General features: G+C 43.3%; 1 protein-coding gene across 1 annotated transcript in view; it reads left to right on the forward strand.

The window, feature by feature from the left end:
* The first annotated feature begins 10,472 nt into the window (after nucleotides 1–10,472).
* The window catches only part of LOC110528970 (multiple epidermal growth factor-like domains protein 6), an 82,983-nt gene continuing 68,459 nt past the window's right edge, over nucleotides 10,473–24,996 (forward strand). The window contains exons 1-3 of the mRNA XM_036983552.1: nucleotides 10,473–10,847; nucleotides 12,924–13,058; nucleotides 17,490–17,599. Coding sequence (XP_036839447.1) covers nucleotides 10,762–10,847; nucleotides 12,924–13,058; nucleotides 17,490–17,599 — 331 coding nt within the window. The 5' untranslated portion in view covers nucleotides 10,473–10,761. The remainder of the gene's footprint in view (nucleotides 10,848–12,923; nucleotides 13,059–17,489; nucleotides 17,600–24,996) is intronic.

The following is a 24,996-nucleotide window of genomic DNA, read 5'->3' on the forward strand; positions in this document are numbered from 1 at the left end:
ACATCATTACAACACTGTATATATACGTAATATGACATCTGAAATGTCTTTTTTTTTAAACTTTTGTAAGTGTAATGTTTACTGTTCATTTGTTATTGTTTATTTCACTTTTGTTTATTATCTATTTCACTTACTTTGTCAATGTAAACACATGTTTCCCATGCCAATAAAGACCCTTAAATTGAAATTGAATTGTAGACTGCAGAGTTCAATTGCTTCTGTCCGACAATGATTTACAGGTTAGGAGTCCGGTCAACAATTTGAATGTCTTCTCTTGTGTAGTTCTAATTTCAACCAGATGATGTCAGCAGACTACAACAGAGTCCGCTGAATCTTCATTCAGAAACTTCATCAATGCCTTGCATTGATCTTAATACCAATAGCCTAAATAACAGTAACACAGGCTACATGCTATGTGTATTCTGTGCAGCTTAAAGACAAGCACCAATTTCAACCAATATGTTACTGTTTAACATGTGCACCTGTGTAGCTCAGTTGGTAGAGCATGGCGCTTGCAACGCTAGGGTTGTGTGTTCCATTTCCACGGGGGACAAGTATGAAAATGTATGCATTCTCTACTGTAAATCGCTCTGCATAAGAGTGTCTGCTAAATGATGTAAATGTAGCATTTACAAACTAATAATCAATGTATATACTATTCATAAATCCTGTATTAAGGAGGTCTATAACTAAGTGTTACAGCTTCCCCTTTATTAAGGAAACACCTCTGGCTCATCAACCTGTCATCTGAATGGACTACACAGTTTAATAAATAAATTACAGTCTTCTAATATTTATGTCAATGTGGAGACTTCAGCATGCTGGCCGAGTCATAGCCTATGTTGGCCTATGTGGAATACTCTGTTCCCTTGGGTCACTTTCTTGTTAACAGAAGCCGGTACTAACCAGACAGTAACTATTAGGAGAGCATTTTCACAGCCAGTCCAAGTAAGACATGCCGTCCCTAGGAGGGGTGCGTCACTTGAGTGGGTTGAGTCACTGATGTGATCTTGTCTGGGTAGGCGTCCCCCCTTGGGTTGTGCCGTGGCGGAGATCTTTGTGGGCTATACTCGGCCTTGTCTCAGGATGGTAAGTTGGTGGTTGAAGATATCCCTATAGTGGTGTGGGGGCTGTGCTTTGGCAAAGTGGGTGGGGTTATATCCTTCCTGTTTGGCTCTGTCCGGGGGTATCATCGTATGGGGCCACAGTGTCTCCTGACCCCTCCTGTCTCAGCCTCCAGTATTTATGCTGCAGTGTCGGGAGGCTAGGGTCAGTTTGTTATATCTGGAGTACTTCTCCTGTCTTATCCGGTGTCATGTGTGAATTTAAGTATGCTCTCTCTAATTCTCTCTTCCTCTCTCTCTCTCTCTCTCTCTCTCTCTCTCTCTCTCTCTCACCTGAGCCCTACGACCATGCCTCAGGACTACCTGGCATGATGACTCCTTGCTGTCCCCAGTCCACCTGGCCGTGCTGCTGCTCCAGTTTCAACTGTTCTGCCTGTGATTATTATTATTTGACCATGCTGGTCATTTATGAACATTTGAACATCTTGGCCATGTTCTGTTATAATCTCCACCCGGCACAGCTAGAAGAGGACTGGCCACCCCTCATAGCCTGGTTCCTCTCTAGGTTTCTTCCTAGGTTTTGGCCTTTCTCAGGAGTTTTTCTTAGCCAGCGTGCTTCTACACCTGCATTGCTTGCTGTTTGGGGTTTTAGGCTGGGTTTCTGTACAGCACTTTGAGATATCAGCTGATGTACGAAGGGCTATATAAATAAATACATTTGAATAGATTTTTGATTTGACACATTGAAGGTAGTCGGCTGTACCTCCAGTCATGGTAAAGTGAATCAGATTAATGGTAAATGCAACTGTATCAAGACGAGGGATAATCCCACACATTTCTGCTATCCCATGTTGTCATTTCAAAATAAAACCACGTTCCTAATTACCACTAATATTGTGGTGTGCAGACTTTATTTAACCATGAATGTAGGAAATTGCATTATTTATTCCATTACAGAGTATGATGCCAAGTGTCATATAACACTTTTCGGTCAATCATATATCTTTTTTTTTTGTGGAAAGGGCTCAAAGAGCTTGTTTTGCCATTTTTATGAAGTTGACATGGTAGAAAAGTAACGTGCAGAACAGTTGGTTGGCGGTATAGGCACATATACCATTGCTTCACCATTGCTTCACCATTGCTTCATTTGCATATTTTTTTTTAACAATATTTCATAAAATGTGTAATGCAAATATTATCATATTTGTGTCTACATTCAACTAGTAATGGTCATTTTGGTACGACGGGAGGGCTGCGAACTACCAGGGATTATTGTTGCAATTAGACCTCTATCTGGCCACCGTCCACCCGGCCCCATCGGACCGTGAGAGGGTGTCCGCCCGAGGGTAGAGCGGGGGGTGAGCGCCTCTACCATCTGAGGCAGGAGACGAGGAGCGCCCAGGAGTTCGCCCTGGAGTTTAGGACCCTGGCTGTTACCGCTGCAGTTTGCGTGAGGATGTCCGTCGGCAGCTGGCCTGCAGAGACACCACCCTCACGTTTGACCAGTAGGTGGACCTGTCCATCAGACCGGAGGGGGTTCCCGCTCTTGCACCATCTGTGGCCGCAGAGGTCACACTGCCGGTCAGTGCCGGGTTGGTTCATCTGGGAATTGGGGCAGCAGGCAGGGCTCTCTGGCGTTACCCCAGGTGAGCCTGCACCATTCTCACCCAGAGCCCTCTGTTGCTCATATGTTTGTGTCTGTTACGTTCCCTGATTTTCCCTCGCATTCCCATCATTGATTCAGGCGCAGCTGGGAATTTTATTGATAGAGCTTTAGCCTATAGTTTAGGGATCCCCATCGTTCCCGTGGATGTGCCCTTCCCCGTTCACGCCTTAGATAGTCGACCATTAGGGTCAGGGTTGATTAGGGAGGTCACCGTGCCACTAGGCATGGTGACGCAGCGGGGTCATACGGAGAGAATTATTCTCTTCCTTATTGACTCTCCTGCGTTTCCCATGGTGCTGGGCCTACCCTGGTTAGCGTGTCATAACCCCACTGTTTCTTGGCCACAGAGGGCTCTCACGGGGTGGTTGCGAGAGTGCTCAGGTAGGTGTTTCGGAGTTTCCGTTGGTGCTACTACGGTGGAAAGTCCAGACCAGGTCTCCACCGTGTGCATTCCCCCTGAATATGCCGATTTGGCTTTCGCCTTCTCCAAAAAGAAGGCGACTCAATTACCACCTCATCGACGGGGAGATTGTGCGATAGATCTCCTGGTAGACACTGCACTTCCCAGGAGTCACGTGTATCCCCTCTCACAGGCGGAGACGGAGGCTATGGAAACATATGTCTCTGAATCCCTGCGTCAGGGGAACATTCGGTCCTCCACTTCACCCGCCTCAAGTTTATTTTTGTGAAGAACGAGGGAGGTCTACGCCCGTGTATTGACTATCGGGGTCTGAATCAGATCACTGTGAGGTATAGTTACCCGCTACCACTCATAGCCACAGCGATAGAGTCAATGCACGGGGGTGCGCTTCTTCACTAAACTAGATCTCAGGAGCGCTTACAACCTGGTGCATATTCGAGAGGGAGACGAGTGGAAGACGGCTTTCAGTACCACCTCTGGGCACTATGAGTACCTTGTCATGCCGTACAGGTTGATGAATGTGCCATCAGTCTTCCAAGCCTTTGTAGACAACATTTTCAGGGACCTGCATGGGCAGGGTGTAGTGGTGTATATTGATGACATTTTGATATACTCTGCTACACGCGCTGAGCATGTGTCCCTGGTGCGCAGAGTGCTTGGTCGCCTGTTGAAGCATGACCTGTACGTCAAGGCTGAGAAATTCCTGTTCTTCCAACAGTCCATCTCCTTTCTAGGGTATTGCATTTCCACTTCAGGGGTGGAGAGTGACCGCATTGCACGGTAAAGGGGGTGCAGCGATTTTTAGGGTTTGCCAACTACTACCAGAGGTTTATCTGGGGTTTATCTGGGTCAGGTAGCGGCACCCATTACCTCACTGCTGAAGGGGGGCCCGGTGCGCTTGCAGTGGTCAGCTTAGGTGGACAGGGCTTTTAGTCACCTGAGGGCTCTGTTTACCTTGGCTCCCGTGTTGGCCCGGTACTCTCTCAGCGCTCGGGTACGCCACAGAAGCTCCGTCCCTGTGCCTTCTTCTCGAAGAAGCTCAGCCCGGCGGAGCGAAACTATAATGTGAGGGACAGGGAGCTGTTGGCTGTCGTCAAAGCCTTGAATGCGTGGAGACATTGGCTTGAGGGGGCTAAACACCCTTTTCTCATCTGAACTGACCACCGCAATCTGGAGTGCATCCAGGAGGCAAGGAGACTGAACCCTCGCCAGGCTAGGTGGGCCATGTTTTTCACCCATTTTGTGTTTACCCTTTCCTACAGACCAGGCTCTCAGATTGTTAAGGCAGACACATTGTCCTGGCTGCATGACACAGAGGAGCGGCCCATGGATCCCACTCCCATACTCCCAGCCTATTGCCTGGTGGTGCCGGTAGCGTGGGAGCTGGATGCAGACATTGAGCAGGCGTTACGTGCAGAGCCCGCTCCCCTCCAGTGTCCAGCTGGACGTTTGTACGTTCTGTCTGCTGTCCGCGACCGGCTGATCTATTGGGCCCACACGTCACCCCCCTCTGGTCATCCTGGGATCGGTCGGACGGTGCGCTGTCTTAGTGGGATGTACTGGTGGCCCACTTTGGCTAAGGATGTGAGGGTTTATGTTTCCTCCTGCTCGGTGTGCGCTCAGTGTAAGGCTCCTAGGCACCTGCCCAGAGGTAAGTTACAACCCTTACCCTTACCTTACCTTACTGGGGTATCAGCCGGTTCTGGCTCCTTGGCATCAGAGTCAGACCGAGGCTCCTGCGGTGGACGACTGGTTCCGGCACGCAGAGGAAACATGGGATGTTGCCCATGTCCACCTTCAGCGCGTCGTTCTGTGCCAAAAAGTTGGCGCAGACCGTGCCCGCAGAGAGGCACCGGGGGACCGGGTCTGGCTCTCGACCCGAAACCTGCCCCTCCGCCTGCCCTGTCAGAAGCTGGGTCCACAGTTTGTGGGGCCATTTAAAGTCCTGAGGAGGGTGAGTGAGGTTTGTTACAGGTTACAGCTTCCCCCCCCTAAAAACGCATTAACCCCTCTTTCCATGTGTCTCTCTTCAGGCCAGTGGGGGCTGGCCTGCTCCAGGAGTCTGGGGCGTCGACAAGCCGAAGTCGGTCCCTCTCCTTGTTAGGGCATTGTTTGGCGGTCGACGTCATCCACCTTCTAGCCATCACTGATCCATTTTTCATTTTCCATTGGTTTTGTCTGGTCTTGCTTCACACCTGGTTCCAATCCCATCAATTACATGTTGTGTATTTAACCCTCTTTTTCCCCTCATGTCCTTGTCGGAGATTGTTTGATTGTATGTATGTGCGAGTTATGTTCTGGTGTGCGACGGGTTTTGTACCCACTTTAATTATTTTGTATATTTTGGTTTTCTGAGTTTTGTGAGCACTTAATAAACGACTCTGTTTATACCAAATTTGTTCTCCTGCGCCTGACTTCCCTGCCACACACCTGTTACAGTTTAGCTGGTTAAACAAAGGTTAGCCATGTGTTGGCAAAAACGTATGTCCAAGTCAAGAAAGCCTACCATCAGCCAGCAACAGTTCACACTGGCACCCTATTCCCGGGTTTTTTTCCAATGCATATGCCAGGTACTTCAGTGAGTGTAATTGGCTCCAACGAGTGTAATTTGCTCAATATTAGGAGTTGACAAATAAAGTTGGCATCATTAGTAAGAAGATATTTTCCTTTTTTCTACTGTAGGTATTTAATCCACTTTTATTTTTTATATTTCTGCGGAACCCCTGCAGTACCTCAGCGGACCCCTTGGGGACCACGGACCCCCAGTTGAATACCCCTGATGTAGTTATATATGGCTTCTGTTGACATTTTAAGAACGTTCCAAATGATAAAAAGGTGTCATTATACAATTTGATCAAACAATTATTCTGTTTCAGAATCTGTAACATCATTAACCCCTGATCTTGATCAAATTCCATAATGACACTTTTTTTATGATTTGGAACGTTTTTTAAATGTCAACAGAAGCCGACAATATCATTGATGCAGTTATGGCTTCTGTTGACATTTAAAAAATGTTCCAAATTATAAAAAGTGTCATTATAGAATTTGATCACCTGTTAAATTAACTTCAATCAGTATAGAATGGCTGAAGGGGAGAAGGTTTAAATAAGGATTTTTAAGCCTTAAGACAATTTAGACATTGATTGTGTATGTGTGCCATTTAGAGGGTGAATGGGCAAGACTAACGCCTTTGAACGGGGTATGGTAGTATAGGTGCCAGGCGCACCAGTTTGAGTGTGTCAAGAACTGCAGCACTGCTGGGTTTTTAATGCTCAAAAGTGTCCTGTGTGTATCAAGAATGGTCCACCACCCAAAGGACATCCAGCCAACTTGACACAACTGTGGGAAGCTTTGGAGTCAATATGCTTTCTACACCTTGTAGAGTCCATTTCACAACAAATTGAGGTTATTCTGGGAGCAAAAGGGGGTGCAACTCAATAGGAAGGTGTTCCTAATGTAATTTGGTAGGCTATTTAAAAAATGTTAATTGTATCAGGACAATATCTTCAAATGATGTGTAACTATTGTAGAAGAACAATCCATAGCCCCATGTAGGCTATGCTACCCATTATATCCATTGCAGTGGTAATTACAGTCACCTCCAAAATGACTGGCACCCTTGATAAATGTTTGCAAAAGTATATACAAATACTGACCTATATTGAAACAAGTATAAGATTGTATACTAATACAATTGTTCAGGTAAAGAATGTTTAACAAGTAAATACAAAATCTCAAAAAGATTGGGGTCAAAATTATTGGCACCCCTGAAGATTCTTATAAACAAAATCAAACAAAATAAAATATGCATTAACATTATACTTGATTAAGTTAATCAAAGTTAAAGGAAATGTATTGTGGTCTTCTATGGCTTCCTGTTTTACTGATATATTAAAATGTACAAATGTAAAATCAATAGATAGATGCCTGGAGTCTGCTAAACCATGTTGGCACTTGGATTGGAACCGGGTGCTATGGTCAGATTAGACGAAAATAGAAGTATTTGGCCACGCACACCAGTTGTGGGTTTGGATGCATATGCAGCAAAGAACCTCTCATACCTACTGTAAAATATTGGTGGTGGATCATTGATGTTATGGGGTGTTTTCCTTCCACTGGTCCTGGGGACCTTAATAAGGTCAATGACATCATTAACTCTACCAAGTACAGGGGCCTCATTTATAACCTTTACGTTAATTGTACACTAAATATCTTCATGCTACATTTGTGAAAAGACTTCACACTCACAAAAAAATTGAGTTTTATTAACTTGGCGCATGCCATACACATGCATGTTTCCCGTTATAAATCAGACCTGTTGTAAAATTGTGCGCGCTTGAACGAGCATTATAGCTCCTCCTGAAAAATGCCTATCATTCACCTTCTATGGTGACAATGAGCCCTTATTTGCTATATAGTTTGGAAGTATTGGAATTATGCCAAGACTGCATCTAAATATAATGGGAAACTTGATTCGCTTCTTTGGAGGTGTTTGCAGACTGTTTCATTTTGCAGTAACACTTGCTGTATCTGACCGTTTCTGAAAGACAAACACAATTGCAAATTGTTGTGGACCTGTAAACAGACTGTTTAAACTTTTTCCCAAACCTAAATATGCTGCATTCTGAAACATTATATACTCAGATTATTTATTATTTATTATTATAGAAAACTTCATTAGGCCTACTTACAGTTGTAGCCTACACTCTTCAATGCAAAATATCAACTGACTGTTCACCTGTTAAATTCGACTGTATGCTATAAACCGCACTCCGTTTCGGATGCATAGACCAAAAACGTGACATTTTAATAGCCTTTCTAATAAGCCCAAGGAAATTAGAGATGCACGTGGTAATTTGTTTTATGGCTACTTCGGGAATATGAACTCATCATGGCCAGAAAATGTGAGCAATTTATTATGCAATGGACATGATAGGTAAGCTGTATATATTATGTTTATTAATTCAATATTGTCTACGAGAATTTGACATCAGATGTAGGCTAACAAACGGCAATGGGAAAGGTGAACCAACTGTTGTACTGTTAAAATGTGGATGGATCGCATAGAGCAAAATACTTGAATTAGTTTATCTATTTACTACTATGAAATGGGTCAAATTAAATTAGCGATGGGACGAATGGTAGCCTATCCTAATTTGTTGTAGGCCTATAGGCTTTTTCGAGTATGAAACCATCACAGTCAGAAAAGGTGAGGAATGTATTATGCAATGATCATGGAAGTGAAATGAATAATAAGAAATAGAATAATAAGAAATAGAATAACTAGAAATATTTATAGTTATTTTAGAATGCAAAGATAAAATAAATCTATTTTCGCTCTTCTCACTAATGGCAAATAATTGCATCTTGTTATTACATTTAGCTTCCAGTTTTTTAAAAATATTCATGAATAAGAAATTAATTATGTATTCCCCATTTGCACAAGGCTACCAGGCAACTTGGGCCTTCTTTCAATGCAATATTTCAACCACTAGAAACTGTGCGTAGGCATGGTCTAAAGTTTGCGGGAGGAAAAGAAGATTTTATAAATGCCAACATTTGCGTGAAAACTGGCGCAGGCATGTTTTGTGGCCTATTTTGTGCGTGGGCTACACAACGTTTATAAATGAGGCCCCTGGACATTTTAGTCAAAATCCAGGTTGCCTGTTCCAGGAGGCTGAAACTTGGCCACAAATGGATCTTCCATCAATACAATGACCCCAAGCACACATACAAATCCACCAAGATATGGTTAATTGACCATAAAATCAACATTTTGCAATGGCCATCTCTGTCTGCTAACATGAACCCCATTGAAAACCTGTGGTTTGAATTGAAGAGAGCAGTCTATAATCGCAGACTGAAGGATATCAAGGATCTGATCAGATTCTGTATGGAGGAATGGTCTAAGATTCCTCCCAATCGCACGGAACAATCATAGAATGTGCCCTTATCCTCGGAAGGGGAGGGTGCTCAAAGTAGAGCTGGGTGATGTGGACAAAAATCCATGTTGCGATAAATTGCCTGAATTGATGCGATAACGATTAGAACGATAGAACATCAATGTGCACGATTTTTTAAAATGACTCTTTAAACTATGACTACTAGCTTTGTTGTTGTAGATATAAATTGTCTTAACAATCACCCATATTAGAAAACTAATATTTTGCTAATAAGTATTGAAAACAGGGGGTGGCAATACTTTTGACATATCTTTCTGTGATTTTGTTTAAATTAATAGTTAAACCAAATATTTTTCTCTGAGCAAATTATAAATGTAGATAGTTTAGACCATGTATGGCATTGACCTTCGGGACCTTGGGTCATTAAACTAGATGCATGCATAGCGGGCTTTACTTGGAGAGCAGCAGTAACTTTGCTCTGCCTCTGGCCCTATGACCACGGGCAGCATCAGCTGTGCCTGCACTGACCTGTGCAGCTTGACCAGCCTCAGTCCTCCTTCATAACGCACTGTGGCATATCTCCTCCTTTCTCTCTCTGTTCTATTACAACTATAGGTTCCTCTTTGGGTAGGTGCTACCTAATATGAAACTGGTCTGCTGAATTGAAAACTGCTCTGTTCCCACATGTAATTAAGGAAACATGTCATTAAAATAAACACTTGAGTGAATGAGAGATACAAAGTATATTGAAAGCAGGTGCTTCCACACAGGTGTGGTTCCTGAGTTAATTAAGCAATTGAAACATCCCATCATGCTTAGGGTCATGTATAAAAATTCCCAGTTGCCCATTATTTTGCCTAGCATGGCTAGAAGAAGAGATCCCTGAAGTTGAAAGAGGGGTCTTACAGGAGCATAAGGGGTTTAAAGTGTGTGGGTGTCAGTCATCAGATCTCAACCCAGTTGAACACTTATGGGAGATTCTGGATCAGCGCCTGAGACAGCGTTTTCCACCACCATCAACTAAACACCAAATGATGGAATTTCTCCTGGAAGAATGTCACATCCCCCCAATAGAGTTCAAGAAACTTGTGGAATATATGCCAAGGCACACAATGCTGCATTAAGACACTTTATGTTGGTGTTTCCTTTATTTTGTCAGTAACCTCTACCTGCTGCCATTGTCTAGAAAGTAATGGCCTAGAACTAATTGTTTTATTGTAGCCGAAGGGGCCCTCATATCCAATCACATGAGCAGGCTATATCTGAAGAAAATAACACAGTTGTAACTTGCAACCTGTTACAAAACATTTGTGGAAAAAGCTACCATTTCAGTCCAATTTTAGACATCCATTTCATTGAAACGATCCATTGGCTCTTCAAAGGAGCAATACCCCCACTCACTCGGTGGCGGTAAGCCATTGCGCACGCATGTGCGTTCAACATCTGCGTGTGGTAGGCTAAACCAGTAAGGCTCGACATCCAAGCGCCACTTTCTACGGGATGTATGGCTGCATCTCTTTTGGAAGGTGTGGGATTGACTCTGCTCCTCACTCTGTTTGAAGTGTAACGGTGATGCGTGTGTTCATTTTTTTCTCCAGTAAATTGGCTACGGGTTTTGCTTTCGCTAAAACATGCGTCAATGTCGCTACATTTCTACGGATTAATGCATACGCAAAATATTGATACGTTCAACACAACGTGAATATGGATTTTATCTTTGTTTCAATACTTTTTATATTTATCGACGCGATTTACGCAGTGTCCCGCTATGGAAATCTCCAACCATACATGTACGTTTTTATAAGCTGTCGTTGTTTTGACTTACATTGTTTTTGCATGATAATACATTTTACAGTCACAGTAACCTACATTATAAAACGTCTGGTAAAATGTCACTTGTTACTACTGCTGCTATTTATTTGAGCTTGACATAACCAAAATCCAATATCTTTTGACATATTAAACAATTTATGATTATTTTATAACTTTCCTTAGTTGAAATATTAGATTTTAATATTAATTTATCAATTCATATATATTTAAATATTTCATGTTTTACTCTAGAGGTGTTTGCAATGAAAGGAGAAACATTGTGTCTTATACCTGGGTGTGCATAGTTAAACGATACAGACAACAACCAGTCAACTCTAAGGCTGTATTTTGTACATTTCTCATAAAGGAATGTACCTTGAACTATGGCAGTGTTGTCATAAGAATACTCTAGTTTCTCTCTCAACATGCACTGTAATGGTATACCTTTACATAATTACACATGATCTCAGGGCGGATTAATGATGCAGCATTCGTGAGACGCCTCTACGTTTCCCTATAATGGAGAGCATGCCAGAGTAGCAGGTGAAATAAGTCAGAGATGAGGGGCTTCTGATAAATCTGACTTCATGAAAAGGATTATATAAATCTAAGATATTTTTAATTGTTCAGCTGTAATGACCCTGTCATTATTGCCTTATAGTGAGAAATAATGAGTATTCTTAGAGGGCCTGTAAGACCATTACTATAAGACCATTACCGTAAGACCATTACCGTAAGACCATTACTGTAAGACCATTACCATGAGACCATTACCGTAAGACCATTACTGTAAGACCATTACCATGAGACCATTACCGTAAGACCATTACTGTAAGACCATTACCGTAAGACCATTACTGTAAGACCATTACCGTAAGACCATTACTGTAAGACCATTACCGTAAGACCATTACTGTAAGACCATTACCATGAGACCATTACTGTAAGACCATTATCATGAGACCATTACCATGAGACCATTACCATGAGACCATTACCATGAGACCACTACCGTAAGACCATTACCGTAAGACCATTACCGTAAGACCATTACCATGAGACCACTACCGTAAGACCATTATCATGAGACCATTACCGTAAGCCCATTACTGTGAGACCATTACCATGAGACCACTACTGTAAGACCATTACCGTGAGACCATTACCATGAGACCATTACCATGAGACCACTACCGTAAGACCATTACCATGAGACCACTACCATAAGACCATTACCGTGAGACCATTACCATGAGACTATTACCGTAAGACCATTGCCAGTCTAGGGCTAGTAGATCCAGTATTAGCATCACCAACTGAAGGTTTTTACAGACATATCAGACATACATATTCCAGAGACGAGACACGTCTGGAAATGGAATTACAGAGCTGCTCCTAAATGATTAGACATACTGCACTTTCTGCTGCTAGAGAGGTACTGAAACACTTCTTAATGTTAGAGGGATGGTATGGCACATTGAGACGGTTTTAGATGCTTTACAATGCAGGGAATATGTTGCGGTGGGATCTATGGCACTGATGGCACCTGGTTTATAAATTAAAAAAAAATAGAAAGCCAAATCAGTTTGTATGACCATGTATTCTTCTCTTCTTTGGTCAATATTTTGACATATTGTAGTATCAGGTACTGTCTTAGTGAATGTTGAATGATTGAATTCTTGCTGCAGGCAGTGTCTTGTGCTGCCATGTTTAGCGATATAAACAGTAATGCGTGAGGAATTCCCCGTACGTATTAGCAGACAGCGTGGGCACTCTGTCATTTTTTACTTTAAGTAATCCCCACAGGGGTGTTGCACTACACGGTACAGTAGGCCCGGGACAATACCAATATTGCGATAGAGGTTTGTATCGTGGCAAGGAAACAAACATGAAGCGGGTGTAATTTCTTTAGGAAAACAGCCCTAATATTAAACACCAACATCATTATTATTTTCATCCAGAGTCACATTTGATTTATTTCCCCATGCTATAGGACACAATATTTAAAAAATAGCTTGATTTGTTCAATGTTTTTTGCCGCTGCCCTCTTTCAGGCCCAACGTGTGTGCAGAGCGGGAAGTGATGCTCGTTGCCCAAAGGCAGCCCTGTGTGCAGGCCTTCACACGCATGGTCAAGGTCTGGAAGCAAGGCTGCCTAGGACAGAACTGGTGCATGGGATACGAGAGAAGGTGAGTCCTGCTCTTAATTCAGGCATCCATCCATTCCTCTATCCATCCATTCCTCTATCCTTCCATTCCTCTATCCATCCATCCATTCCTCTATCCATCCATTCCTCTATCCATCCATCCATTCCTCTATCCATCCATCCATTCCTCTATCCATCCATCCATTCCTCTATCCATCCATTCCTCTATTAAATCAAATAGCACTTTATTCATCACATGCTTTGTAAACAACAGGTGAGGCGTAACAGTGAAATGTTACTTACGGCCATTCCCAACAATGCAGAAAGTAATAGAAAAGTAAAACACGTTATAATAACAGATAACAACCCACAATGAGTAACGATAACTTGGTTATATACAGGAGGTACCAGTACCAAGCTGATGTGCAGGGGTACGAGATAATAGAGGTAGATATGTACGTGACAGATAGTAAACTATCAGCAGCATATGTGATGAGTCAAAAAATGTTTTTGCAAAAAGTGTCAATGCAGGTAGTCTGGGTGGCTATTTGGTTAACTATTTAACTTGGTGCATTGGTACCTCTTGCCATGCGGTAGCAGAGAAAACAGTCTATGACTTGGGTGGCTGGAGTCTGTGAAAATGTTTAGGGCCTTCCTCTGACACTGCCTGGTATAGAGGTCCTGGTGTACTCGGGTGTCCACACTACCCTCTGTTGCGCCTTGTGGTCCGATGCCAAGCAGTTGGCATACCAAGCAGTGATACAGCCAGTCAAGATGCTCTCAATGGTGCAGCTGTAGAATTCTATTGAGGATCTTAGGACCCATGCAAAAACATGTCAGCCTCCTGAGGGGAATAAGCCTTGTCGTGCACTCCTCATGACTGTGTTGGTTTGTTTTAATAAAAAATGATATCAAATAGCTTAACAATGAGAAAAATGTGGTCGCCTTGAGGATAAATTCAGCCACTATTTATTGTTGAACTCAGTGAGTTTTGTCTGGCTAATGGCTTACAGAAATGGGCTGCAACATTCAAGGTACATTAAATCCATCTTGAGAGACTCCTCTGGTCTCCTGAAGAGCTCCTTGCTGCTTCTTTCTCTCTCTGTGTCTTTTTTTTGTCCCACACAATGATATCGGGGAGGGGAGTCACACATGGTATCTCAGACAGCACTGCCCTGATTTTGACCAAACTTGGGTGAATGATGCGTCTTGCCATGAAGATCCGGCATTTACAATATTACGCTGATTGGCCCAAGACGGAAGCTGTAGTAATTAACAGAAATGTGTTAGTCACACGCGATATCTCAATTGGCCCAAGAGTGTTGCGCTGCATCATTCGTGGGGGACAACATGTTTACTGTTGCCTTGTTCCCTTTATTTATTTTGTATATATTTTATTGATATTTTAACATTTTTATTAGATTTTTTATATAAAAATAAAATAAAATAAATTATCCCTTTTTAGTGATTTCCAATTGGTAGTTACAGTCTTGTCCCATCGCTGCAGCTCCCCTATGGACTCGGGAGAGGCGAAGGTTGAGAGCCATTGAGAGCTTGCTTAACCCGAAAGCCAGCTGCACCAATGTGTTGGAGAAACAACTGGTAACCAAAGTCAACTTGCAGGCGCCCGGTCCGCCACAAGGAGTCACTAGCACATGATGGGACAAGGAAATCCTGGCCGGCCAAACACTCCCCTAACCCGGACAACACTGGGCCAAACCCTCCCCTAACCCGGACAACGCTGGGCCAAACCCTCCCCTAACCCGGACAACGCTGGGCCAATTGTGCGCTGCCTCATGGGTCTCCCGGTCAAGGCCGGCTGTGACACAGCCTGGAATCGAACCCAGGGCTGTAGTGACGCCTCATGCACTGTGAGGCAGTGCCTAGGAACGCTGTACCACTCGAGAGGCCCTCAGACAGTCTTTCTTGAGACATTGTGCATTATATGTCCATTGCGCTGCAAACAATTTAAACTTAGTCTTGAATGATGCATGCCAAGTTGTACCAGAGATAAGAGACTGTTGATATTGCAACCACACAACACAAATGCTGTTTCACTAGTATGAACGAAATCACAAACGGCTTTTTTTGTTAAAGCCCTCAAGAGCTGTTGTCAACTAAATATGATCATCTGTTTGCATCTGCCAATTTATTGGCTGTCCAGGATCCAGACAACTTGTCCCTGTCGCTCCCTATACAGTTAATCTCTTTCTGTAACATGTTGAGGCTGGCAATTAAGGAGGATGAGATGCTCAATTAAAGATGTTGCTGAACTGCTGTATTTGAAGCACCACTGCCTTCTGCCCAGTTTCCCTGATGTTGCCAAGGCAATCAAGCTGTTTTTACCATCCCTGTAACTGTCGCTCCTGCAAAGAGATTGTTTTCTAAACTAAAACTCAGAAAGTACTACCTATTAAGCATTAGGCTCTCAGTCTGAAATGCGTTTTTGAACACCTGAGTAAGTTCCACTCATTGCACTGGCACCATTGTAGCCTTGACCACGGCATTTGTTCACCAATATCCCCTTACTTTCAATCAGATTTTTTATTTTTCAATGCCTGAGGCACTTTTTCAGTCACATTCCTGAAGCTCAAGAGGAAAAACACTTAACTTCCTAATTCATATGGAAATTAAAAAGGTTTATGAATGACTTAGTGGTGGGTTACTGTCAAAATAATTTATTCAATTAAAATAATTGACATCTATGACAGGTTCAAGAGCCATCAGAACTCGCATTGCGGGGGTGTCCGGTACGCCAGTGGATCTTCTTTGTAGAAAAGAACATTGATGCTGTTCTTTTTCCCCTAGTCTATTTAGTGCCGGGTCTTATCCACTCTGTTTTAAGGAGTCCTGATCAGCTTGTGGGCATTGTAGAGGGAAACAGAAGACACATTCGTGTCCTGGGAGTCTTATCTTTCAGTGATGGGGTTATAATATTTTTAGGTTTAAATCGGTTCAAAAGATAAAGCCACATTTGTAGGAAGAAAACAGAGTCGTGACCCCTAGTTTGGGAAACACTGGTCTATTGCATGTATTACCTATGGATAATTCTGTGTTGTGCAGTTTTTTTTTGTCTTAACAGTAATCATGTCTAAGCTGTTTAAACAGAGTGCTTCATCCTCATCCCCCTAAATATCTGGCAAAATCTCTCTCCTCTGGTTCCTCTCCTCTTCTCTCTTTTTTGTTCTGTAATACAGTAGCCCTCTCATATAGTGCTAAGTGGAAGATGTAGCCCAGCTCTCCAGGAGGGCTAGCTAAGCTAAGAATAGAATATGTTTCTAAACACTTGTGGATGTGGATGTGGATATGGATAGTTCTGAATGAATCAGAAAAAATAATGATGATTGAGAAAGTTACAGATGCAAAAATATCATACCCCCAAGACATGCTAACCTCTCAACTTTATAATAATAGTGGAAGTTAGTTTTTTTTGGAAGGTATGATATTTGTGTGTCTGTAACTTTCTCCCTTGTCATTATTCACAGTTAATTCAGGACTATCTGTAATCATGGTAACACATTACTGTAGACGTGTTTAGAAACATATGCTATTCTTATTTACAATAAAAGTGACTCCAAAGTGACAATACATTGTATACCATTAATTTCTATTGGACACAAAATAATCTGAAACACAACCAAAACAAACAGCAAATGCATCCAACAAGTTTGTAGATACACAAGCTTGATGTTATCATTGTGTGCTAGGAATATGGAACCAAATACTAAACCTTTGACTACTTTAATACACATATAATACACATGGAGGGGGGACTATGTACAAAAAGTACTGTAATTTCTAAACGGTTCACCCGATATGGATGTAAATACCCTCAAATTAAAGCTGACTGTCTCCACTTTATCCTCGTAGTCATTGTATCATTTAACATCCAAAGTGCTGGAGTACAGAGCCAAAACAACAACAAATGTGTCAATGTCCCAGTACTTTTGGAGCTCACTGTACCTACTGTATTTAGCAGAGACCAGGTACATACCTGTGAGGGAGAGTCCTGCGGCTAACCCCTGACTCTGTCTCTGTGACTCACGCCTCACTCTCTGGGGAGTTTTTTCAAAGTGCCGTTTAGGCTTTCTTCATATATTTACCGCGTTACAAAGACGCAGGCAGCTTTGAAGGCAGCCAAAGCTTCAATTACACACCATAAACAAAACGTTTTTCCACAACGCTTAATGACCGTGGAGCCATGAGAGGGCTTCTAAACTACAGGGTTAGACACCCTACTCTGAAGTTCAGTCTGCCAGTCTCACACTTTGAAAGGGGTTACTTAAAAGACTGGGGAAATGTTTACTGATTATTATACTCTGTGACTTTGTGACCACAAACACACACCTTGACATTGTGCCATAAATCAGAACCTCAAATGATTTTATAGGGTCAACAGACCTTGATCTAGTGTACTAGCTTTGTATTATCTGATTTGTATTAATTGATAATGTCATGTCTCCCTTGATAACAGGACAGCGTATTACACAGCATACAGACACGTCTACAGACAAGACTACCGGACGGTTTACAAGTGCTGTCCTGGATGGTCTCAACTCAACGGAGAGGCTGGCTGCTTGTATCGTATGTCTTTCCCTTTTCTTCTATTGCTTCATATTACTGAGGTTTCTAGTGTTAAAGTATCACAAATACCTAATGTTTCAAATCAGGTTATTGTTATCAGCGTACAGAATATGTTTATTAGTACAGTACAAATGTAATCTTTCTGGGGAGAATGCTCACTTACACAGGAGTCGAGGTTATACTCGATAGGCACGTTGAGAGGATAGAAGGGTGCCTCAAACTCATCTCTCACCCTGGGTCAGGAGCAGCGGTAGTTGGGAAAGCATTCAGGGAGAGGTTGTAAGGTCAAGAGGTAATTAGGCCATCTACTGACTGCACTGTGCAGCTGTTATGAGTCAATGTCAGGCCTTTCTCAGTACGACAGTGTGACATTCACAACCAACACTGGGCGAAAGCTCCAATGTGTTGAATCATGTTGAAAGCTTATAACCAACTGTTGACATTTTTGTTAAACCAGGTTTGCATTGCAATGTCTTGTTTTACATTCTACCAAAGACGACAATGAACTTACAGACATGCAAATTATTAAATCCTTCCAACAGAATTTTTTAGCAATTAAGTTACGAATTTAACTGTAATTAAATGAGTTGACTCTTCACATGGGATGATTTCACTGAACAACAAAGGAAAGGGAATATTGAATGATCCCCAATGATCCATTACATCTCCCAAAAATTGTTCAACATACATCTGTAAAATGGTAGTTTAGACACTAAAGCTTTGGTTGTCTTCCTCTCAGGCTTCCATGTCTTTTCCCTGGACCTCCTCAATGTCCACCCCTTGAACATCAGACTCTGAGGCCTCATCTTCACTGTCACTTTCCAAACTTGTTGAGGATGGCTCGTTGTCAGGCTCAAAAAGCCTCAAATTTGCCCAGAAGGCCACCAATTTTCAACCCTTGTGTTGGTCAGCTTGTTGCGTGCTTTGGTATGTGTGTTACCAAACAAGGACCAGTTGCTCTCTGAGGTGGCTGGTGTTGGTGGGATTTGGTGGATGATGGAGGCAACAGGGGAAAGAGCCTAAGATCCCCAAAGTCCCTTCCACCAGGTGGCTGATGAAATATGTTGGCATGACTGCCATATTGGTATCTCCATCCCAAAGCTCTTGCTTGGAAGTGTACTTCGCCAGACTGCCAAGAACCTTGCCCTCATCCAGGCCAAGGGGTCGAGACACGGTAGTGATGACACCATAGCCCTTGTTGATCTCTGCACCCGACAGGATGCTGTTGTACCCCAGCATACTTGGGGTCCAACATGTACACTGCGGCATGTATGGGCTTCAGGCAGAAGTTTTCACGCTTTCTGGTGTATTTCAGAACTGCAGTTTACTCTGCTTGGAGCAACAGTTAAGTGGGCAGGGCAGTACGGATTTATTCTCTTACATCTGCAAGAGTCTAAACATCAGACAGGATGGCATTTTCTCCCTCAATCCGTGCAATGGCTACTGCTATAGGTTTCAGGAGTTTCAGGCTGCTTACCACTCTCTCCCAAAATACATCATCTTGGAGGATTCTCTTGATGGGGCTGTCCATATCGGCAGACAGTGATATGGCCATTTATTGGTGAGACTCTTTCCCCTCTAGGAGACTGTCAAACATGATGACAACATGATGGGGGTGATGTGAGGGTAGGACTCCCTACTTTAGACCAAGCAGCCTTCATGTTCGCAGCATTGTCTGTCACCAGTGTAAATATCTTCTGTGGTCCATCACTGATGACTGCCTTGAGCTCATCTACAATGTAGAGACCAGTGTGTCTGTTGTCCCTGGTGTCTGTGCTCTTGTAGAATACTGGTTGAGGGGTGGAGATGATCTAGTTAATTATTCCTTGCCACGAACATTCGACCACCCATCAGACATGATTGCAATACAGTCTGCTTTCTCTATGATCTGCTTGACCTTCATTTGAACGCTGTTGAACTCTGCATCCAGCAAATAAGTAGATAAAGCATGTCTGGTTGGAGGGGTGTATGCTGGGCGAAGAACATTCAGAAATCTCTTCCAATACACATTGCCTGTGAGCATCAGAGGTGAACCAGTTGCATACACAGCTCGAGCAAGACATTCATCAGCATTTCTCTGACTACGTTCCTCCATTGAGTCAAGAAAACTTCTGATTCCAGAATGACCATGAGCTGTTGCTATCGATAAAGTTTCTGAGTCATAATTTTCACCTCGAATAGAAGTAGAGGGGCTTTTGTCAGAGGTTGCTTGTTGTGAGCGCTGAGGGAACTTTATGCCCTTGGCCAGATGATTCTGCATCTTTGTTGCATTCTTCATATATGATTTGACACAGTATTTGCAAATATACACAGTGTCATGCCCTGATCTGTTTCACCTGTCTTTGTGCTTGTCTCCACCCGCTCCAGTTGTCGCCCATCTTCCACATTATCCCCTGTGTACCTTATACCTGTGTTTTCTGTTTGTCTGTTGCCAGTTAATCTTGTTTGTCAATCTTACCAGCGTTCGTCCTGTCAGCTCTTGTCTTTTTCCCTGCCTCTCCTGCCTGTCCTGACCTTGTACCCGCCCGCCTGACCACTCTGTCTGTCCCGGACCTTGAGCCTGCCAGCCGTCCTGTACATTTGTCCCACCTATGGATTATTGACCTCTGCCTACCCTGACCCTGAGCCTACCTGCCGTCCGGTCTGCACTTGGATCTTACCTTGACTCCTGATACACAGCTTTTCTTTCTACATTAGCTGCAGTGAAATGTCTCCACACATCAGATAGTGCCCGTGGCATTCCCTGTAAAGATTGGATTTTATTTTTATTGTTAACAAATACAATTCCTTGTACAGATAAATAGTTAAGCAGTTAAATTGAACAACTCCTTTGTAAGATAAATGTTTTAAAATGAAACATGTATGGAAACAGGTGAATTAACACTCCTCAGTTAGCAGGCTCAAGTAAGCTAAAACCCACATGGTAGCAAAAACTAACTAGCATACATTTTTAACAAGTTAGAAATTATTTAAACACACTTTGCTGTAGGCTACTATTTATTAGTTAACCAAAAATCATGTATGTCATATAAAATATATTCACACTGCCCAGTATTGTAATCAAAACTTACCAGAAAACATGAAGTCCTTTGCTCAGACAGTGTAGTAGTGGGGCCTCAATAGCATCTCATTAGTGTGCAAGATCTTGAGAATCAGATGTACATGTGATTGAAGACTGCACTGTACATGTGATGGAAGAATGCAGAGGGTTGCAATTCCATTGAATGGTGGATAGTTTAACCAAAATATGCCACCAGATCTAGAATTGCCTTATGTGTATCCCACCAAAAAATGTTCACTGTTATAAGCTAACTTTTTTGATGCATTTAAGTAAAATACCCCAAATTCCCGGGCTTAACTTCCCATGGAAAATTTCCGGGAAAATTCCAGAAATGTATTAGAAAGTTTCTGACCCTTTTCAACCCTAGTCACAACCAACCAACCAACTAGTGGTGACCTGTCATTCAGTGCAGGTGAGGCAGAACCCCACCTATTTTGAACTCCAACTGTTTAGCTAATATATAGTACCAGACACAGCTACTCATTCAAGGGTTTTTCTTTAGTTGTACTATTTTCTACATTCTAGAATACTAGTGAAGACATCAAAACAACGAAATAACACATATGGAATCATGTAGTAACCAAAAAAGTGTAAAACAAATCAAAATATATTTCATATTTTAGATTCTTCAAAGTAGCCACCCTTTGCCTTGATGACAGCTTTGCACAATCTTGGCATTCCCTCAGATTCACCTGGAATGCTTTACCAACAGTCTTGAATGAGTTCCCACATATGCTGAGCATTTGTTGGCTGCTTTTCCTTCACTCTGCGGTCCGACTCATCCCACACCATCTCAATTGGGTTGAGGTCGGGTGATAGTGGAGGCCAGGTCATCTGATGCAGCGCTCATTAACTCTCCTTCTTGGTCAACTAGCCCTTACACAGCCTGGAGGTGTGTTGGGTCATTGTCCTGTTGAAAAACAAATGATAGTCCCAAACCGGATGGGTGCTGCCATTAAGTTACATTAGAAGTACTCATCCAAGATTTGCATGCTTAAATTGCTACTGCAACCAACCCTCGTCTGGGGGCAAGAAACAATGACTATCAACCCAGAGTAGAGAGCCTAACTGCAAATGAACAGAAAATAGTCAAAAAGAAAACATTACAATGAGTCTAAAGAGAATCTCCCCAAATCTAATCCTTTGATGATGGATGGGAGGGTTATGGGGATCTGCTGGGCTAGGTGCCACGGAAACAAGAGAGCACAGTTTCTCTAGGGCAGTGGCTGAGGCTGCATGAGGCGGGCAAGGGGCATAAGACTGGGACTGGGGGTGAGTCTGCTGCTGGGCCTTGTGCTGAACATCTCTGTGTGGACAGGCTTATCCCCAAGTCAGTGAGACCTGGCAGGGCCCTTTGATGGGATTTTACAGCCTATGATCGGCATTGCGTAACCTGCATACTTCAGAGAGCATCCCAGGCAAAGCCCCCGTAAACAGCGTAGGCATCACTATCCCTACCAGTCTTCATCCCCTGTGTCCAGGCCCCGGGACCACCCTGTATGCTGTATCTAACCTCCTCTCACGCCCGTGGAGCATGCTAATGTCTGGGACAGGCGCTGGTGGGAAGAGGCTGGGATGGGCCGAGGGGGCAAGAGATGATCCCCTGGATGTGCCTTTCAGCAGGGTCTCATTATGGGGTCCATGCTTTCCTCAAAGACCTCTTTGTCTCTGGTTAGAATGTTACAGTATTACATTATACAGGGAAGCATTAGGCTGTCTGCTCAACCCCTGAGATTTGGTTTGTTTTAAAACACCACACAAAGAAACATCTTAACAGGCATTCCCCAGCGCTGCCCGGTGTCTCCCTCACTAAGTCGCAGGGTTTTGTTTTTCTTCTGCGTGACAATGTCGGCTCTCTTCGACGCACGGCTGGGCTTTTATCTCCGTAACTTAAGACATGGCAGTACTTTGAGACGGGAAAAACTAATCACCCTTTTCTCTGAGCCATTGAACCAGGATAAAAGGAAGCTCACACCACAATCCACCCTCTCTCGCTCTCACACACTTAGGCCTGTGCTATCTCCAGTGTTCTTCATTCAACACAATTCAATCTATAGGACAGTGCATTTGACATCCAAGGAGACAGATCAGCTTTTTAGCAGAAACCGTAAAACATACAGCTTTTGTAAAGCCTCTGAAAACCCCAGAGATTGAAATGAGAATGTTGTGCATTAAGATAGTGATTTAGTGTCTGGCATCTGTGAGATGTGTGCGTGCACGCATGTGTGTGTGTGTGTGTGTGGTGCGGGTTCCTCTACTCTAATAAAAAGTGAATGTAAGCTAATTAGACTAATGACCAGTGGTTATTGTGAGACAATTGAGCGGAATGAAGTCACATCATGGAGAAAAACAGCCCGGCACAGTGATGAGCAGTCATGCTAACAGCCCCCTTTCCAACCCTCTGTCTATCCCCCTCTCTCTTCTCCTTTTGGCTTACTTCTATCGTCCTCCTTCTCTCCCCATCTCTCGCCCATATACAGTCCAGCTGTTCACTTTCGCTGTGGGCATTTTCCGACTTGCTGGCTCCACTTGTTGAGTTCTCCCTCGTCCTCTGCTAAGAGATACTCTTATTTTGTCATATTTAAGGATTGAGAATTGTAAAACATTAGAAATATTTTGGTTTATTGTCACGGCTCCTGCTCTGTCCCTCCCCTTCCTCCCTTTTCCTAGTCGTTCTATTCCCTGCCTTCTACTCCTGATTTCAGATAGTGTGGGACAAGCATCCTATTGACATGACATAGTTGGGATTCTTAGACTGAAGTATCAGATGGCAGATGGTAGCCATTGCATGTAATCAAAGTTAAAGTGCAGACCTAATGGATTTAGAAGACATCCTCTTTGTCCAGTACATGCGTTAAAACCCAACATTTCGGTTGCATAGGCCTGTTTTGACTGAGAATCCTGTAGTGGTGCAATCAATAGGAACCTTTCCCACAAGGAGTGGGATCTGTGCACACTGACATGTGTTCTAACTGGCTTGAATTCCACCTGCCACTGTTTTTCCAAGTCAAGTGCACATGGAAGTGCATGCAAATGCTTCATTTGGTTCATCCATTGAAATAGGTTTCTTTTTGTGGGGGAGTGGCACACAAATGGAGCAACTAGTAGTAGGGAGAGCTAAATTCAGGCCTATGGAATGGGACATCAATGCATCACTCAGCCAACGGATACCAATCAATTAATTGACGACAAACCTTGTTTTTCACAATGCCTGTACTGGTGGCGGTACTTGCTAATGGTGCTTCTTGAGACTTCCGTCCACATCTACATTCTAAGGTCCATTCAAAAAGCTAAGTGTTTATCCCCAGCGAGTGGCCGCTGGCTGGAGAGTGGACTGGGACGGTCAAGAGTGGAAGCGGGCAGTTATGTTGATTGACGGCAACAATTTGTTTTGTGACAGGGGATGAAGAGCAGGGACAATGGCGCCACCAGTTTGGGCCCTCGTTTAACTGCTGAATGGGAACTGGCCCCCTTTTGTGGCGGGAAAGACCAGGCTGGCGGATGTACACTTGAAGCAGGCCCAGTAACGGGACGAGGAGATTGGCTGTCCTTGGGTGGTCTTTGTGTCTGTGTGGAGAAACACTGCATCCTGGGAACAGCTATGTCACTGGTCAAAGACATAAACAAACGTGCATAAACAGGCCGGCTGTCCAACTAAGGCATGGCATGGTGTCTCAGTGTCACAGAGACCAAGCTCATTGTCTTGGGATGTTTTCATCTGGGTTTTACATGTCCATGGTAAACACGGTGTATGAAAAGCAGGAGTGTCAAATGTACCACAAATATTCTCCTCCACCCATGTGACACAGTTCTGTGATGTGACCGACACTCCTAGACAGTGAGACATTCTGATTCATTCAGTTTAGCCACCAGGTTTTTCCACTTCACATGCAGTCTGCATATCCTACCTTAAGAGATTTCCCTATTCAGAGAAATCCATCAAATACATACTAAGATAAGTGATTTAGGATACAGGCTTGAAATATTTTTATGGTAAATGACAAGAGATTTTATGCAAAGCATGGATAATTACACATTTTTGGAATGCCCTGGAACCATTTCTGAGTGACATTTAAAGTTGTTCTGATGACGAGGACCATCTGACAGTGCTGCCCCTGGCCTGGCTCCTGTGAGAACCCTTTGCTTTGGCACATGTATCTGCAAAGCAGAACATGTCTTGCTGCCTCAAACTACAGTGCTGCGCTACGTGCGTACCGATTACTAACCCAAACAGTTGGCGGCTGGGGCTTTTGTGCCTAACAATTACAGTAAGTCTGCTCCCCCTCTTTCTCACTCTGGGCGTTAAACAGATCGACACAGCCGAAACAAGCAGAGC

This window comes from Oncorhynchus mykiss, chromosome 7, assembly GCF_013265735.2.
Source record: "Oncorhynchus mykiss isolate Arlee chromosome 7, USDA_OmykA_1.1, whole genome shotgun sequence".
NCBI lineage: Eukaryota > Metazoa > Chordata > Actinopteri > Salmoniformes > Salmonidae > Oncorhynchus > Oncorhynchus mykiss.